General features: G+C 38.9%; 2 protein-coding genes across 2 annotated transcripts; both read right to left on the bottom strand.

Moving 5' to 3' along the window:
* Window positions 1–22: 22 nt before the first annotated feature.
* On the bottom strand, window positions 23–6,562 carry prozb (protein Z, vitamin K-dependent plasma glycoprotein b). Its single transcript, XM_004565626.5, has 8 exons — window positions 6,418–6,562; window positions 4,230–4,393; window positions 3,825–3,849; window positions 3,385–3,561; window positions 3,135–3,266; window positions 2,978–3,048; window positions 2,768–2,900; window positions 23–1,117 (listed from the first exon to the last, which is right to left on the bottom strand). The coding sequence occupies exons 1-8, from the start codon at window positions 6,497–6,499 to the stop codon at window positions 279–281; spliced, it is 1,623 nt and encodes a 540-aa protein (XP_004565683.2). The 5' UTR covers window positions 6,500–6,562; the 3' UTR covers window positions 23–278.
* A 2,678-nt stretch (window positions 6,563–9,240) lies between these two features.
* LOC101466292 (coagulation factor X-like) lies at window positions 9,241–16,338 on the bottom strand. The gene is made up of 8 exons (XM_004565627.5): window positions 16,206–16,338; window positions 14,820–14,980; window positions 14,548–14,572; window positions 13,569–13,700; window positions 13,141–13,421; window positions 12,831–12,948; window positions 11,953–12,140; window positions 9,241–10,090 (listed from the first exon to the last, which is right to left on the bottom strand). The coding sequence occupies exons 1-8, from the start codon at window positions 16,336–16,338 to the stop codon at window positions 9,683–9,685; spliced, it is 1,446 nt and encodes a 481-aa protein (XP_004565684.4). The 3' UTR covers window positions 9,241–9,682.
* Between the last annotated feature and the right edge of the window lie 69 nt (window positions 16,339–16,407).

Here is a 16,407-nt window from a genome sequence, read left to right as displayed (position 1 = left end):
TTTGTTTTTTCAAAAGCATTTTAATTTACACATTTCAAATACAAATATTATTCATGACTTAACGTTTGTGAAGTTCAGCAGCAGAAAGTTTCAATTTTGTGTTTTTGTTGTGACCATTTGGAAAAAAGAAACTGAAAGTAGGACAAGAGACTCATCGCAAAACTGATTTATGTTCAAAGTTTTCAGTCTTTAGGGAGGGCAGCTGTTAATAAGAAGAAAACAAAAAACGTTACAAGTGAACAAGAACAGGTGAATCGGTTTCAGATGGTGGCGATCTGTTAGCGAGCTTCTGGATATTGTCTCACTTGGGGAGTCATGGCTAACTTCTCGATCACCTCCAGCCTCATTCGGATCCAGCTCAGGTAACGAGACAGTTTGCTGAACACCAAACCACCGCCGCTGGCCTCACACTCAGGTGATGAGATTAGCAGCCCAGTCAGGAACACTGTGCCTTGCTCTACTGTGGCTACAGGCGACCCTGGCATCAGCCCGCCACATGGCCTGTTGCTGGTTTCTAAATTTGACCTGCTGACCCCATGCGAGGACTCAAAATTCAGAGCTTTTGAAGTGTGGTTGTAGCTTGCTGTTTTATTCAGCAGCCTGAGGTTAGTGTTTTTGTTTTGGGTTTGATTCTGGAGCCTATTCACCGTGCGCCCTTGAAGCCTTCCCTGGACTCCAATCTGGTTCCCTAAAGATCTGTTTTGATGCCTGTGGCCTCTCTTTGGAATCTCAAGGTGTACATTAGGGTGTCTCTGAGCTCCTGGGCTCTCTTGTGTTTCATTTTGGTACTTTAATGGTTCATTTTGCTTCCTCATGCAGAACATTTTGTTGCTTAGTGGATGTGGGATGTTCAGCTCACGGCGACAATCGTCCAGCGTCATATAGACCAGTTTCTGGTTCTTGCTGATTTCCCAACTCTCTGTAATCCCAGTCCTCCCAGAATGCATCAGGACATTCTCGCTGAAGTCTTTGGTGGGCAAACAGAGGTGGATGAGGCTGGGGCTAAAGGTCATGGAGTCAGCTAGCTCGAGGAGGACGAGGTCATTTTCATGGTGACCTTTATGATAACCGTTGTGAAGGTACATCGCTTTGACGGTGAAGAGCATCCTCTGTTTCTCTGGGAGACAAAGGAAATTAGTTAAGAAATGAATTGATCCACACTGTGTGAAATCAATATTTGGTCCCCTGCTGAATTTGTAACTTTGCTCACTTATCAAGAAAATAATAATTTTGCAATAACTTAATTTTAATGGATAGAGAAAGAACTGCATGATGTAAATGAAAAGTGTAGTGCACACCAGTGCCTTTTACTCAGCAGTGTGCACACAGCGCTCTGCAGCTCAAAAAATGAATTAATAACAGATAAACGTCTCAAAGTACAGCCACAGCCAAAGATTTTTATATGAATGAATGCAGCTGGTATGATGGTTAGAACTTTTGCATCACAGCAAAAAAGTCCTGAGTTCAACTGGCCGGGCCTCTCTGTGTGGAGTTTGTGTGGGGTCTCTCCAAGTACTCCGGGCTCCTCCCACAGACCAAAGACATGCAGCTAGTGGGGTTATGTTAACTGATTATTCAAAATTGCCCACAGGTGTGAATGTTAGTGTGAATGCTTGTGTGGCTCACTGTGTTAGCCCTGCGACAGACTGGCGACCTGTCCAGAGTGTACCCTGCCTTTCGCCCTATGGTAGCTGGGATAGCTGGTAGTCAACCATCAATTTCTGATGGACAGCTTTGGCTTTTGAAACCTTTTGAATCAATTTGTCTTCATCTGATCTGAAATATAGTTTCTAGAGTGAAACAAAGATGTAAAACCTGTCCATACACTGCATTAATTTGTCAGTATGTCAATGGCTTATTCAGGGTTTAATGTGTGTAAGGGCTAGTTCTTCCACTTTTTGGTTTGGGTTTAATATCGTCTTCAGTGATTTGAACATTTGATAGAACTGAATCCATGTTTTGTTTTTTGTTTTTTAATTGGGCAAATTGTCTGTGAGCACATCCTGATTGCAGCCTGAAATATATATACAGTACAAATACTTCCAATACGTTTTTCTGACAATTTTTTACTTTCACTCCCTACAATTTTAACGTCCAACTGATGTGTCAGGAGTTAAAGTGCGATTCTTTTCCCCACACTGAGCCAATTACAACTGATTTTAGGTTTCCCCACCTGGTTAATCTGAGTTTAATCCCTGACCATACTTTCCTTTTAAAGCCACCCTCTGCAATACATGCAACAGAAAATAGAAACATGTATTTTTACATTTTCCTCTGCTGATGTTGCACTTACATTTATTAGAATAAAAATTTAGACTAAAATAAAGTTTTTCTGGCCCTACTGACAATATTTTATTAATACTTTATTAAAGCACATGGTTCAGTGAGCTTTGCACAAAAGAACGCCCTCCAAAAAGCTACTTTTACTTTTTTTCTTAGAGTACATTTCAGAGCCGCCCCTTTTTCACTTTTACTTGATTAAAGAAGCTGAATCAATACTTCTACTTTTACATGAGTATTTTTCAACACTAGTGTTTGTACTTCTACTTAAGTACAGGATGTCTGTTCTTTTGCAAACTCTGACTAACAGAAGCTAATTTAAAAACAGTAAAATTTAAAATGTAATGACGTGACTTTTTTTAGATTTTTATTCTGAATGGATGAGAAATTGATGTCTATACGTCATCCTTTCTATATTTTAATTTAGTAGTAGTTATTATAGTGTTATCATGGTGTGATAACAATAATTGTGATAGCATTTTCTTACCAGCAAGCACATAGAGGTTGGAGGGTTTTGGTTCTGAGTCCTGATAGAGGCAGCGGGCAGAGGTAAGGATGGACCGCTGACCCAGCACCACACCACTGCACAACTTCTGCAGTGTGCTGTTCAGCAGAGACACCTGGTGGCAGTATACAGACAATTTATTTATTATTCTGGTTTTATTTAGACTGACACCACAGTACCAGAGGATCTTACCTGCCAGGGACAGTTACCATGGTGACACGTGGAAAGAGTTTCCTCAGGAAGTCTTCCACAGGGAAACTCGACTGTGGAAACAAAGACAACAATAAAACTTCATCTCACCAGTTTGAACTGGTCTCATAAAGTCTAGTGTTTTTTCGGAGCATCCAACCTTCTGGCAGACAGCTCCGTCCGTCACTGTGCAGCTTGAATCCAGACATGCAGGAGCATCGGAAGGACTCGTAGGTCACTGTGCATAGCTGATGACAAGCAGTCGGACTCTCAGTCGGACACTTAGATATCTCTAAGATAGATTTGGAAAACAAATCATTTTTTTATACGTGATGGTCTGATATTTCTTAATTCCCATTAGTGCATCATGAGTTTTGATCTCCCGTCCTTTTACGGAGGTGTGGTCAGACCTGCTGTTTTGGTTTGCTGTGCTGTGGACGACCTTATAGTCTGTAATGGCTCATCCTGTACTTTCAATTCACAGACTGGACCGTAGTAAGGGGCGTTGCAGGAGCAGGTAAACCCCCGCACATTGTGAGTGCAGTTCCCTCCATTCAGACAGGGACTCTGCAAGCAGTGGTTTCCACCTCCAAAGACCAAAAACAGAAACTGCTAGTGTTTAGTAAACTAATAAATGTTTATATTTTTGCTGTGAAACTATTAAATCAAATATTTACATTTAAAATAATACATTTGATGACAGTAAATCAACAAAAATATTATTAAAATACATTCTAAACACATTTTAATTATCAAACTGCAGTTTCTAGTTGGAAAATAAATGTTTTTTATTTATTTATTTTATTTCATTAATTAATCAAATGTAGTTTAGCTGAAAGTAGATACTCACCAGAGTAAACAGCCCAGAATGTGATCTACACACAAACAAAAAACATTAGAATCCGAGAGGAATTAAGCAATGCTCTTTTTGTTTTGTTTTTTCTCCTTTTTCTATGTATGTTTAAAGATGATCATTAAACTAAATTTTCAAATATGACATAAACAGACTCTGGATTAAGACGGCAGCTCTGGGTGCATCCCAAGGAGCAATTAAAAAGAAACAGAGAACATCAAATGTAACACAGACATAAAAAAAAATGCAAATCAAAAATGAGTAGGTGGTCTTTTAATGAGCCAGAACCCTAAAGAATCAGAACCTAAAACATATTGTTTTAGTCTGTGTTTACTGGAATCTAAAAGTAAAAACACAGGTGTAGAAATGAGTGCAAAAGCTCCCTTTTTTAATTTAACTAACCGTCCTTCGGGTGTCTTCAAAGTACTCGCGAGCCTCTTCAAAGTTGCACTGCTCCTCGTAGCACTCCCGCTCCAAGTTGCCCTGTAGGATCTCCTCTAAAATGAACGAGTTGGCCCGTTTAGGGCGCAGGAACACGGCGTGAGCCTCAGGAGCTGAACGAAACACTGAAAACACAAGAGCACTGAAAAGGCTGGAGGCTCCGATATGTTAGGTTACCGTGTCATAAATAATAAGGTGTCTGTTGCTGAAACAAAAAACAGTAACATTAAGAGGAAAACAAATAAATGATTTAGAAACTACGTGATGATTATGGATGTCACAGTTAATTTGCCCAATTTTGTCAGTTATTATGTGTTGGTATTCTTCTGTATTATGATTTATGTTCTGATTCTTTAGTTGTGCCGTTTTGACTATTATTATAGGTGTTGTTCAGTGTCAAGTTTGCATCTTGGTGATTTGTTTCTTGTTTCCTGTTTTACTTTGAAGGTCCACGTCTTATGTGCAGTGAGTCTAGTTGTGCTTCCCCCTGTCTCGTTAGGCCTAATTTCTCCCAGCTGTGTCTCCCTCCTGTTTCCTGTTTTGTGATTACTCCTCTGTGTATATAGGTCCTGTGTTTTCCTTTGCTCTCTGTTGTGCTGTACCCTCAGATTTGCCTGTGTTCTAGTTATAGCTTTCACGGTTTGGCTTCTGTTTCATGCCAGCAACAAAGCTGAGGTTTTTGTGTTTGCCATTTTGTTTCCACGAGTCCTGCTCTTGGGTCCTCATCCCTGCCTGCCGCACACAGAGCCCTGGCAGTCTCAGCTTCTTTAGCTGAGGGTAAAACAGTTTGATGAGCATAAAAGTTGATGGAAATGTGATTTCCAAAGGCTATTACATGTAGACTTCAGCTAATAACTAATAGAGTTTCAGGGGAGAACAAAAAATAAGAAAATCGTCAGGTCATGTCCGTAAGAAATAGGAAAAACGGGCCTCTGGATGTCTGGAGTTTTGATCTCCTCCACACCTGCTTCACGCCCTGGAGGACGGGGCTGTGGCCCCCCCACACCCTCTAGCAGATTATTACATGAAGGAACCTTTTAAAAAAAACAAAAAACAAGCGCGTCCATGCTCACAGGTGTACACACGGGTGATCACACCCACAAACTACACCCTTTTTGGCTCCTACCTCAAAGCACACTGTGTTCTGTTGATCTTATGTGCTGCACAATAATGTTTAACATTTAGTATTTACTGTCATATTCCCATATATCATTGTGATGTTGTTTATTCTATTACTCTTGTTCTCTTCTGCTTGCTTTCTTTTTTCTTTCTCAGCAGGTGATCCAGGTGATTGATATATGCATTTTTTTTCTCTGCCCGTTCTGTTGGTTTTTGTCTTTTGCCCTTCTCCCCCGTCCCTCTTCTCAGCTGTTTCTCTTTCCCTCTTTCTTTCTCCCCTTCTTTCCCCCAGTCAAGTCTGTCCCGTATTCAGTAAGTGAAAATAAAATAAACAATAAAAGGTGAATCAAATGGACCATTACGGCAAGGCTGGGATGGTCAGTTTGGTAAAGTAAATCCGTTGGGCATCTTTCTTTGCCTTTAGACAACAATTCTGATGGCAAAAGAGCCAAACGGGACAGGCCAAAAAAGAAAAAAAGAAAAAGAAATAGGAAAAACGTCATGCATCTGAATATGAATAGTGTGCCAGAATCAGTCAGGGTTTGGCCTTCCCAGAGCCCGGACCTCAACATTATTGAAGCAGTGTGGGACCATGTTGACAGAGAACAGAGCAAAAGGCAGAAACATCCAAAGTAGAGCTTTTAATGTCCTTTGAGAAAACTGGAGAACTATTCCTGAAGATGACTTAAAGGAAAGACAAGAAAGCTGCCGAAGAGAGTTCAGACTGTGCTGAAGAATGAATGTTCTTGTTATAATTGTAAAAGTCACAATATTAATGGATTCTTTTATATTATTTAAGGTAGTACCTATATTCTATATTTTTAACCATTAAGTAACCAAAGTTATAATAATAATGTAGCAAGCTGTCATTGTGACACGATTAGAGCTAATTGTGTCATGACTGTACTGACAGTAAAAATGTTGTTAAATTCTGTGCCAACTTGGAGTATTTTTATACCACTTGAATGTTTTTGTCAATCAACTAAGGAACAACAATAACACAGCAACAGGTCAAAGGTCACTCTCTTACCTTTTCCTTGACTGGAGACCTGAAGGAAACATTGAAGAAGGCAGAACAGGAGAAGAGACGCTGACATGATGCTGACCGCCATGACACTGACTGCACTGCTGACACACACAGACACACAAACACACACGTCTGCACACACATATATACACACTAGTGACTCACAACAGCAGTACAAACCTCACAGAAATTGTATCATGTTTTTAACAGTCTGTTAAACGGAGTTCATTTATATCTGTCCTGAAATAAACTAAGATGTCAGTCTGGTCCCAGGTCATTTTACTGGTGTGCTTTTTTATGTACAGATAAATATCCAGTCCTTATAAAATTATTTGTTTTTTTTTATTCACATGATTCTCTAAAGAGTTAAAAGACAGCACAAGTTTCACTAAACGCTCTGTTCTTGACGTGGACTCTGGCCTTTCTGTTCAAACCACACAAAACAAACTAAAGGTCCGACCTCTGAACGATCAACAGGTCTGTTTGCCTGAGGTAAACGAGGATAGATTTCATCACAAATGTTTATCATCTAGTATATCTGGTACATCTGGTAATAAGTTTATAAGGGTTACAACTTAAAATTTTATTCAAGAAAATAACAGTTTTCCTCAGCAAAAACACCAATGTTATCGAAAATAAACTAGCTTTTTATGACATTTGCAACTTCATTTTCCTCCAGCAGAGTCACTGGAGAGATCTTTAAATTTCTATTTAGGACATAACAGTTAAGTTTAAGCAATTTGATCTTGTTACTTACCATCTAGTAATGCTTGTTTTGTTAGAGTAGTGATTACTTGAAACGTAAAAACATGTATCAGTTCAATTCTGTTTATCTTTATAGTGCAAAATCCCAACAGTTATCGCAAGGCACTAGTAAGGTAAAGACCAGACCCTACAATAACACAGAGAAAACCCAACATTTCAAAAGCCTCCTTTAAGCAAACACTTGGCAACAGTGGAAAGGAAAAACTCTCTTTTAACAGGAGGAAAACATCTGTTTAACCAGTTGGGCATGAGAGGAGGGAGACAGAACAAAAAGAAACACTAAGGTAGAAAGCCAGAGTTTAAGAATAACTAATGATTAAATGCAAAGTGTATAATGTGCAAAATGAGTGAAAATGATGAGTGAAGAAAAAATAGTGCATCATAGGAAGCCCCCAGCTCACTCAGGGTCACCCGATCCAACCATAACCTTTGTCAAATAGGAAAGTTTTAAGCCTAATCTTTAAAATAGAGATAGTGTCTGTCTCCTGAATCCAAACTGGAAGCTGTTCCACGGAAGAGGGGCCTAAAAACTGAAGACCCTGCCTCCATTTATATTTTTAAATATCCCAGGGACCACAAGTAAGCATGCAGTCTGCTATCTAGGTGCTTTAATGGAGTGATAGGGTGCTATGAGGTAATTAAGATAAGATGGGGCCTGAACTGATGAGCTAGTTCTCCAAAAGTTGATTCTGGTCATCTGGATGTATTTTCAGTGGAAGAACCATTTCATCACTCATCCAAGTGACTTCTTCAGTCTCAGCTGACTGCAGGCTGAAATCACAGCATTGTAAGATGGCAAAAGATGTACCCTTAGGCCCCCTCCTCGATTCAGAGATAGTCTTTCCCTTTTCTTTCGCCATCTTACAATGCTGTGATTGCAGCCATTCCCCAACTCTCTGTGAATGGTACTCATGGCCATTGATCAGTGGGCTTTGATCAGTGGTTGTTGATCAATGGTCATGAGAATTTGTATAATTATGATGAAGGAACTGACCTCCCAGCTCATTGTTCTCTCACTGGTTCTCTCATTATGCAAATGTACTGTTTATAAGATTTGGGGAAACCTGTAGTCAGCTGAGACTGAAGAAGTCACTTGGATGAGTGACAAAACGTTTCTCCTACTGAAAACACTACATCCAGATCAACAGAATCAACTTTTGGAAATTTACTTACCTGGATGATTGAGCATGGATCAAGATGATCAGCTAGTTTTTCAGCATTACTCTGAGACACGATGTTTTTAATTTTAGAGATGTTGCGCAAATGAAAGAAAGCAGCCCGACATTTTTGTTCAATATGCGCTTTTAAGAACATATTCTGATCAAAAACAACTCCAAGATTCCTCACAGTGTAACTGGAGGCCAAGGTAATTCCATTCAGAGTAAGTATCTGAGGACATATCATATTTCTAATATTTATACAGTTACCTCAGTTTCATTTGAATTTAGAAGCAGAAAAATGAGGTCATTCAGTAACTAATTTTTGTGTGTTATCTGGCTTCGTGGATAGTTGAGTATCATCTGCATAACAGTGAAAATGTATGCTATGCCTTCTAATGATATTTCCTAAGAGGGAGCATGTATAATGTGAAAAGAACTGGTTCTACCACGGAACCCTGTGGAACTCCATAATTATCCTCAGTGTGTTAAGAGGACTCTTCATTTACATGAAAAAAAAAATGAATGAGATGAGTCCACTGTCAGAGGCCATAGAGTTTTGTAACAAGTCACCAAAGCTGTTTCTTTACTCTGAAACCTGACCGAAACTCTTCAGATAAACTCTTTCTCTACAGAAGATTTTTTGTGCTGTTTTATAACAAGTCTTTCAAGATGTTTGGAGATGAAAGGAAGGTTGGAAAATAGCCCATAATTATGTAGGACAGCCAGATCTTTTTTGTTTGCTTTACTCAGAAAAACAAAAAGAAACAAAAAGTGTGATTTTAAGAGGACATCACACTTCAAACTATTGCTATATTATTGTTACATTGCTGGAAGTTTTTTCAAATTCAGCTCAAAAGCTCATTTCTGTCAGCAACTCATAAAGAATACATGGACACAGACATGCTTTCCATTCTCACTTTAATCATACTGACCAACAAAATTATTAAATCAAGTTTCAGTGGATATGGCATGTTAGTGACAGTTTGTCCCTTTAATGGAATCAGTCTGAACAGAAAGAGTTAAACAGGAATCTGTGAAAAAACTGGAACATCAAACGGAGATCAAGACCATACAAAGCCAAAAGTGAGGGAAGGTTGGACAGAAATTCATCTCAAGTCATGAATTTGAAACAAAAACAAAATATTGATGATACATAAACCAAATTAAAAATATAAAAGTTCCAGGAGTAGTACCCTGAGGAACCTCATAAACAATTATTGACTCTAATTCTCTCTGTCACAGGTGGGACTTGTAGCTCTTTTCTTACAAGGATAAACATTGTTTCTCTGAAGGGATTACATGAGAGGCATAACTGTGAGTGTTGGTGGATGTTTACACATGTTTTACAGATAAAGCCTTTTTATTGCAAGATGCTGACTGCTGCCATTTGTGCCACTGTGCACCAGCTTCTTGATACCCTCATGGATCCATCGAATGTACCTGGACACCTGGGTGTAGAAGTTATACTTGCCCTTGCGTCCGCAGCCTTCGCCCCAACTCACAATGCCAGTGATGAAGTGGGTGTCATTATAACGTGTGATGTGTGGCCCACCACCATCACCTTGGCAAGCATCCCTAGATTTGTAGCCAGCACAGAACATGCCGTTAGTGACTAGAATCCGAGTGGAATTGATGCAGGTTTGACGGTCCACATGGGTTACAATGAGGCGCTTCATGATCATGGATGGAATCTGAGCCTCCCCAAGACGTCCAAAACCACTGACCACAGCTACTGGCTCCCGCATCAGGACCTGAGATTAAAGGTAACAAATTTATCCAGAGTGGCAGCTGTCTGTTTCTGATCCTGCATTTCTTTTATTTTGTCATGTAAACATGGCATAACTACAGCTATGTAGTAACTACAGGTCTTCAACTGGAGTAGACACCCAGATAATTAAATGTTTAAGCTTAATTTGTGGAAAACACAAAGGCCTTCTTTTAAGGTAGATAAAATAGAGCGACTGCTCTAGCTTGTGGGAAAGTCAACCCTCAAAGTATTTGACCATTGGCCAAGAAGAAATCAGATTTAGGAACCAACTACTTACAGATGTGGGATTTGCACTGTAGCATTTAAAGATTCTGTGGTGTTTCAAAGGTGCAACATACAATAAATGACATGTTTATATTCAACTGTTTGCCCGTCCCTGATTTTTTTTATTTATTGTTGGATCTTGTGTAGCACTTCTTGTGAGGGTGATATATAAACTAAATTTTACTTACTGACTTTTTTTTTAAAACCTTCTTGCACATTTGTCACATTCACATGTTTTAGATCATCAAGCAAATGTTAATATTAGTCAGATAGTTTTTAAATGATGATTTCATTTAAGAGAGTAGAAAAAAGCTATCCCAACCAATCTGACTCCCAAATGAATAACTGGATGTTCCATCCTTGGCAGCAAGAACTGTGAACAAACATTTGTGAAAAATGACAAAGGAGTTTTTCATATCACTGTGGAGAAATATTGTGTCACTCTTCTTTGCAGAATGGTTTTCAATCGCAAAGACTCAATTTATCTCAGATCTGGTGTCCACAATTACCCACAAGAATTAAAAAAAAAAAAAAAAGGTTTTTAACCCTTTCATGCATAGTGGTCACTACAGCGGACAACTATTCAAAGGCTGTTTTCTTGCATTTGTGTCAGTGTTCATGGTATACTTGCACTTAAAACATTACATTGGAAACTGATGTGTCACTCCATACCCTGCCACCCACTGGTCCCTTAATGTTACTATGGATGTATGACGTGTTTCACTGAAATCATTGTTATTTAACCCTGTCATGCATGAATTATGACAACTTTGATCAGGATTTTTTTCTCAAGTGTTTTTATTCATCTTTTCATGGCTAAAGATAAATACTTAAGAAAAAAAAATCCAGATTGCGCTTGTCATAATTAATGCATGAAAGGTTAATCATGTTATCAGTCCATGTATAATGCTGGAGCAGTACCTGCACTAAGTATGTGTGATGATTTTGGGGGCATTTTTTACTGACAAAGTTTCAGCCATTAAGTCTTGTCTTGTTATCTATTGCCTCAGACCACGTTGTTCCTCTGACAAACTTTGATAAATTAACATTAGAAGCAATCTGAGCACTCCACCCTTTACATTGATGGGAAGGAGGTAGAAAGGGTAGAAAGGTTTACCCAATTACCCCAGAGACTGCTAGTAAACTACTACCGCTCCACCATCTAGAGCCTTCTGACCTACTGCTGTACACGCTGGTTTAACTGCTGTACTGTGGGGGACAAGAGGAAACTGCAGCGGCCGGCGGGTGGTGAGGGCAGCAGAGCAGGCAATTGGCACTTCACTAACCCCCCTCAGGGAAAATTATACTGGCAGATTTCAGTAGAAATCCAGTATCATCATCAAGGACTCCTCGCACCCTGGACACAGTGTTACTGTGCAGATACTTACGTTATTGCGTATTACACACATTCACTGAGTAGGTGCCCTTAAACTTACGCCTATTTATATCTTCTTCTCATATCCTAAAACAATCTCAATGTAAATCTACATGATGCCAACAGAGATAACACAAACTGTGTTTCATCGTCTTGTAACAGTGACAATAAAGATCTATTCTATTGACACTAGCTTAAAGTTTCACCTTTTTGGCAAAGTCTTGCTCAGGAATGCAGACTGGCAGGATGAACCTCGTGAACTTGATAGGTGTAGCCAGTTTGATGAGTGCAATGTCATTATCGTAGGTTTGCTCATTGTAGTTTCTGTGGGCGAGGACTGCTTCCACTTTGTGGTCAACTTCAGTACCTTCATTCACTGACCTGTCAAACTCACCTGAGTGCAGAGAAACAAACAAAACACTTTAATTACAACAGTCAAAACAAAAATGAATACATATATGACACCTACAAATCTGTGGTCACATCTGTAATCTGTTTTTCCGAATTTACTGATGTAATAGGACTTGTTTTATTGCAGTCTGGCACTGATTTTTAGTTGGGGCTATGGAGCTGTTATTGCATGATTTTGCCAGAAGGGGGACGTAGCATTGAGTGCGATAGGCTGCTGCAATGCTCCCATACTTCAGACAAGGAAAATTCTCCAGACAGAAAAGCCGATATCATAAAGCATGTAATAGACGCGCCAGTCCATCGTGTCCAGCCTGGTTCTGCCAGAAGTTTCTTCCTGTTAAAAGGGAGTTTTTCCTTCTCAGTGTCGCCAAAGTGCTTGCTCAGGGGGTCATATGATTGTTGGGTTTTTCTATGTATGCATTATTGTAGGGTCTGCCTTACAATATAAAGCGTCTTGAGGTGACTGTTGTTGTGATTTGGCGCTGCATAAATAAACTTGAATTGAATTGGACCTGTGCCAAAGAAATTACAGAAAATATTTATATAAAAGATTTATAAATTCTTATTAGGCAGACAGTCATCATTAAAATAAAACTTAAGCAGGTATTTTTGAATCTGAATGTGATGACCTAGAATTGTATGTGAAGGTTTGTAATTGGCTCATCAGACCTACCGAGCCTGACGTTGAAGTCATCTGACTGGTTTACACAGCTGGCAGCTGTCAGGATGATGTTTTCATTGAGTATTGTTCCTCCACAAAGAACTATTTCATTTTCATTGAAAAGGAGGGCCTAAGATATGAAAACAAACCATGCAAAAATGAGACTGTTAAACCTGTCCAGAGTTGGAAGATGTGTGAGGATGACAAGCAATTCTATGAACTCTGTTAAAAAACAAAAAACTCACTTGAGAGTGATAGTCTGTATCTGATCAATGTTTTTAATGCAGCTTCATGTTGTGGGTATGTTCATGTGTGTCTCTACCTGCCATGGACATTCTCCTGGTGGGCAATACCCTGACTGGCGATATGACTCATCTTCTATCTCAGACTCAATCAGACTTTCCAAAGTTGTCCAGGTCTTTGCTGGAATTTGGGTTCTGTTTTCAGCCACTAAATCGGACATTAAATCAGCATCCTGGATCGGCTCTGTGGAGTTTACACTGGTGTTAAGTGCAGTTATATTCCCCTCCATTGTTTTTGTCTGATGGTCCCTCAAAACTGTCTGCAGCCCTTTGGGGAGGATGAAACCACATCTGATGGTCTCTGCAAGAGTTTTATATAAATTAGACGTTGGATTTTGTCACCAGAAAGTTTAGTTTCACTTTTTATAGTTTCTAATGTCTGATCTGTGATGTATTTCACTGCTCTGCTATCAGAGTAAAAGACCAGGTAGATTCTTAAGACTCTCACCATTGAAATGGCAGGATTTTTTATCAGATGCCAGGAAGTACCCATCAGCACAGGAGCACTGAACACTTCCCTGGATCACATTGCAGAAATGTTCACAGCCGCCATTTTTGTTCTTACAGAGCTGAGGAAGAACTGCAAATACACAGACACTGTTAGGATTCTGCACTCCTCCTTGTGTGTGGCAGTTAAAGTGTTAACAATTCAGAGAGACTGTAGTTATGCTTAGCATCTGAACAAGCACCACATCACCAGTATCCCAGCTAGGATTAATCCTAGATACATATCTCTTTTCATGTACAATTTTCACCTATTTGAAAAACGTTACTGTGATTTCTGTCCAGTTTTGAAGACAGTTGGAGAAACTATACCAGAGCAAGGCTCTAGGCCCAGATAACATCAGCCCCAGTATTCTGAGGACCTGTGGTAGCTAAGTGTGTTACCGAGTCAAATTTATAACCTGAGACTGAAGCAGCAGGAAACAAATCCCATGTGATTCCTGTACTGAAGGAGCTTGTACTCTTTGTTATTGTGGGTCCTTTACCTTACAATATAAAGTGCATTGAGGCAACTGATGTTGCTATTTGGTACTATATGAATTGAAAGAAAAAAAGAAAAATTGGTACTGTCAGAGCTATCATGAAGGTAAGACTAGTCTAAACATCTGTTGACCCTCTGCAGTTTGTATACAGATCCAGTCAGATTGTCTGTCTGGTTGACGCTATCTACGCAAGTATTAATTGTATAAATGATGACTGTTACATGCGTATATTTGTTGTTTAAAATCCACGTTTTATAATTTAGTAATTAAATTACTTGGAACAAACAAAACTCTGGAGTTTACCACTTGGAAAGCCTATCGTTTTAGTTTAGTTTTAGGTTTGTTTTTCTTCATTTCTTTTCATTTGGCTTCTTATTTTTCTTTTCATTAATTAAGCAGATGTAGCTGAACATATAGTAGCTAATGTGAAATAAAACTCACCAGAGTAAACAGCCCAGAAGGTTTTCTACACACAAAAAAACAACAGTTAGAATTCAGGAGTCATTAAACAGGACTCTTTATTGTTTTTTCTGGGGGGTTTTCTAACATTTAAATGTAAAAAAAAAAAAAACTAATCTAATAACAAACATAAAAGCTCAGACTTGAGTCTGCAACTGAATTTCTAACTGTGTATCACGCACTCTAGTGGAATCTAAGAATGAAAATGCAGGTGTAGAAATGAGCTGAGTAGCTCCTTTTTAAATTTAACCAACTGTCTTCTGGGTGTCTTCAAAGTACTCGCGAGCCTCTTCAAAGTCGCACTGTTCCTCGTAGCACTCCCGCTCCAGGTTCCCCTGTCTGAACTCTTCCATAAATGTATTGGCCCGTTTGGGCCGCAGGAACACGGTGTTGGCCTCGGGAGCTGAACGAAACACTAAAAACACAAAAGTGTGAATTTACAGGTTGTTTCCTGTGGCACATTTAGTCACAACTGGAAGAACTGAGCAACTGAAAAACTGGAGGCTCTGCCATGTTAGGTTAACACATAATGAATAACTAAAACTAACTGAAGTGTTAAAAAGTTAACAGAGGATAAAAAATTAAATAATCAGTCATTTAATTTCTACTGGTGCTTTGACAGCTTTGATTATAGCTGTTATATATTCATTTTTGTCTACAGTACTTTTTCAAAAACCTTAAGCCACGCCTCTGCTTACCCACCAATGGCTCTGTCCTCCACTGCAAGATAACAATCTGCAACTCACCTTGACCTGTGCGGTCCCCAGTCATCCTCCTAGCCTCCCCATGGTATCATACAAACTCTAATAAAAGACTTAAAGCAAACCATTCCCTTTGGTCCAAGTTTGGCTTTTGCTCTTGAGACAGTTTATCAACAGTTGCACTGTTTAGTGGCATGACATGATCTATAGAAAATGCCAAAGATAACACAGTTTGACAGACATAAAATAGTATTATAGCACCAATGAGGTGATTCCCAAACAGCTATTAGCTCTTCAAATGTATTCTTAAAAAATGAAGACTGAACAGTGAAGGCCCAAATAAGATGTGGCACATTTTAAAGAAATTACAAGAAAGCTGCCCAAGAGAGTTCAGACTGTGCTGAAGAATTTTACAATTCATAAAACGTGTGTTTGCACATGTAAATAAATTTGCTTACAAAGTGTAAAGAAATGAGCGGAAGTCTTTTTTGCACATTAGTGTACAAATTCATGAAGTCACTGTTTAAATGTGATTTGAATTAAGAAGATTAGACGTCATGATGTTAATGGATTAATTTATACTTTTAGTATAATTTAAATAAAATTTAATAATTGAATTTAATAACTATTTAATCATTATGTTTAAGGCTGCATTGGAGGTTACAATTTTTGTGTGTAATATTTTACTTAGCCATCCCCATTGTTTGTTTGTTTTTAACCACTAAGTTACTATAGAGATAATGATGCTATTTTGACACTGACTAAATATTGTCTGTTTGTTATAACCTATAACATTGGACACACAGCAATTTTTCTAATTATCACTACTGTAGTAACAGTAGCTGTAGTAACAGCAGGTTTTTATGCCACTTGAATATTTTTGTCAGTCAACTAAGGAACAACAATAACACAGCAACAGGTCAAAGGTCACTCTCTTACCTTTTCCTTGACTGAAGACCTGAAGGAAACATTGAAGAAGGCAGAACAGGAGAAGAGACGCAGACATGATGCTGACCGCCATGACACTGACTGCACTGCTGACACACACACACACGTCTGCACACACACACATACACACTAGTGACTCACAACAGCAGTATAAACCTCAGATATTGTATCATGTTTTTAACAGTCTGTTAAA

This window comes from Maylandia zebra, linkage group LG23, assembly GCF_041146795.1.
Source record: "Maylandia zebra isolate NMK-2024a linkage group LG23, Mzebra_GT3a, whole genome shotgun sequence".
NCBI classification, from domain to species: Eukaryota; Metazoa; Chordata; class Actinopteri; order Cichliformes; family Cichlidae; genus Maylandia; species Maylandia zebra.
This window is presented reverse-complemented; position numbering and strand designations above follow the sequence as displayed.